Source organism: Salvelinus fontinalis, chromosome 2, assembly GCF_029448725.1.
Source record: "Salvelinus fontinalis isolate EN_2023a chromosome 2, ASM2944872v1, whole genome shotgun sequence".
Taxonomy (NCBI): Eukaryota; Metazoa; Chordata; class Actinopteri; order Salmoniformes; family Salmonidae; genus Salvelinus; species Salvelinus fontinalis.
The window spans coordinates 17244732-17247231 of record NC_074666.1 but is presented as its reverse complement, the minus strand read 5'-3'; the positions used below and the strand labels follow the sequence as shown (position 1 = coordinate 17247231).

The 2500-nt window shown below is 54.4% G+C and overlaps 1 protein-coding gene across 3 annotated transcripts in view; it reads right to left on the bottom strand.

Moving 5' to 3' along the window:
- The window catches only part of LOC129813018 (myosin heavy chain, embryonic smooth muscle isoform-like), an 80105-nt gene that overhangs the window by 35572 nt on the left and 42033 nt on the right, over positions 1 to 2500 (bottom strand). For 2 of the 3 annotated variants that reach the window (XM_055865133.1, XM_055865142.1), the window contains exons 4-5: positions 1486 to 2226; positions 501 to 782 (exon numbers count right to left, since the gene is read on the bottom strand). In XM_055865133.1, the coding sequence (XP_055721108.1) occupies positions 501 to 782; positions 1486 to 2226 (1023 nt within the window). The remainder of the gene's footprint in view (positions 1 to 500; positions 783 to 1485; positions 2227 to 2500) is intronic. The other variant, XM_055865151.1, reaches the window with a different exon arrangement.

The window sequence follows — 2500 nt, the reverse complement described above, 5'->3', positions numbered from 1 at the left end:
TCTGATTCCCCTGGCCCCTGGAAGCCCTATTACTGTCCCTCAGCCATGTCTGATTGCCCTGGCCCCTGGAAGCCCTACTACTGTCCCTCTCATTCCCCATCAACATATCCTGGCCCCTAGCAGTGCTGGCCCCACCACCACCCCTGAATAAAATCCCTGGCTCCTGGAGGCTCAAGCCTCAACCCTGTCTTATTCCCCTGGCAACAGGCCTCTGTTTCTCACCCTGTCTTATTCCCCTGGCCCCAGGCCTCTGTCCCTCACCCTGTCTTATTCCCCTGGCCCCAGGCCTCTGTCCCTCACCCTGTCTTATTCCCCTGGCCCCAGTACCAGCCCCAAGTGGCCCCAGGCCTCTGTTCCTCACCCCGTCTTATTCCCCTGGCCCCAGGCCTCTATTCCTCACCCTGTCTTATTCCCCTGGCCCCAGGCCTCTATTCCTCACCCTGTCTTATTCCCCTGGCCCCAGTACCAGCCCCAAGTGGCCCCAGACCTCTGTCCCTCACCCTGTCCGACATGGTGTCCCAGTCCCGAGAGGCCAGAGATTCCAGGGACCCGTGATAGTTTGGCCCGAATCTGGAGCTGTCCCAACGGGAATTGTTCCTGGGTTCCATCCCGTTCCCGTTGTCTCCCCCAAACGTTCCATTTGTATCCCTGGAACCGTTCCCCGTCACGTCTCCACTCAGGTACAGTTGGTATTTGGGGTTCTGGTGGACGTTGACGGGATTGGATGGCTCATCTTCAGATGGGGGACTTTCAGGCCTCTTGTTGGGATTAAAGTCTGATTCCTGGAAGAGGAGGAGGAGGAGAAGAAATTAAATATATGGATGGAGGGATGGAGAGAGGGAGAGGGAGGGGGAGAGAGAGAGAGACAAATCAATAGCATAGCTGTTGACAGACAGGCACAGTACAGCACAGCACAGGGAGCATTTGAATGGTATTTGTAAGGTGCCGTACGTTCAGGAGAGAGATCTGAGATTGTATCGCGTGCAAATCAAACCAGTGAATTCCGACTGAACAGACATGCAATGGTGTAATGTGAACACGAGTGACATCACCGTAGAGCAGAGTGGTAACAACATCAACACACACGCGACATAGCGATGCTACGGCTCATTAGGACTAAGTGCCCTCCTGTTAGGAACAAGCCATTAGTTGAGTTTGATAGGTTAGATGCAAGGGTTATGGTGCAGATGGACTGCTATTGGTCACACATGCACAGACGGATAAACAGGCGGATGCACAATTGTGTTGATTGCTGTAGTTGTGGACAAACAGACAAGACAAGACAAGACAGACAGACAGACAGACAGACAGACAGACAGACAGACAGGCAGACCAGACAGACAGACAGACAGGCCATGCCATGCTGTGTGATCTTCATACGGAGCATGATCACCGGTGGACGTGGTCTCGGATGCCAAGCAATCAGTGATTGGTGTGGTCAGTTCTTGGCTCTTATAATGGAGCCTTTCCAGAGGGTCTACTTACCGAACCCAATCCGGAGCCTGCCGTGGAATCTCTGTGAGAGCCACCCTGGCTCTGACCCTGACCCTTCTGGGAATGACTGTCTGAAGGACTGCTGGGCTGCTGCGTTCCCGTCTTCGCCCCCTTAAGGCCGGGCTGAGACTCCATGGGTGGAGGGGTTAGTTTGATCGAAGGTACCGGGTTCTGGCTCTCTGCGGTGCTGCTGCTGTGAATGGCTGGGTTGGACTGGGAGGTGGACTTGGCTGTGGACATCCTGACTGGGCTCTGGGTCTGTACTGTGGTACTACTGAGAGTGGCTGTGTTTGGGTTGGACTGGGAGTTTTGATAGGCCAGTACCTCCGCAGTTCTGGCTGTGGACATCCTGATTGTCCGGTTAGAGTCTTCAGGCAGGGATCCGCCCATTGACAGAACTGGTGAGCCGTTTTCCTTGACTGACGAGGGTTCGCCGTTCTCTGAGCCTGAGAACTTGTGGATCAGGTCCTTGACGCTCCCAGAGCGGGTTAGATTAGATCCTCTGGACAGCACCGTGTTCTTATTGGTCCTCCAGACCTTCTCTTCCTCCTCCAATGTGCTGCTCTGGGTCTTCCTGAGACCCCGTAGAGACGGTACCTCAGTGGGGTACAACGTCCCTCTGGTGTGGCCGTTACTGTTGACTGAATCTCGGCCTTGCTCTGCAGTCGCGCTAGGGTTGCTATGGTTGCGATGGCTGGATAGTCTGCTTGTCTCTTTAACGGCAGTGGCTTCCTAAGAGAGAAATCTATGGTTTCAACACAGTGGGGCTCCGGGGTGAGGTTTCCCCTACGTAAAGATCTAGGATCAGCTTCCCCTTCCCCAATGTGGCACTAGCCTGAGGTTTCACCCTACGTACAGATCTAGGATCAGCCTCCCCTTCCCCGATCCTAACCTTAACCGTTAGTAGGGGAAATGCAAAACTGACCCAAGATCAGCGTCTAGGGGCAACTTCACCCTGCTCCCATTAGTGGGAAAGAGGGTTGAGCTTGGCATGTAGCGATGGTGT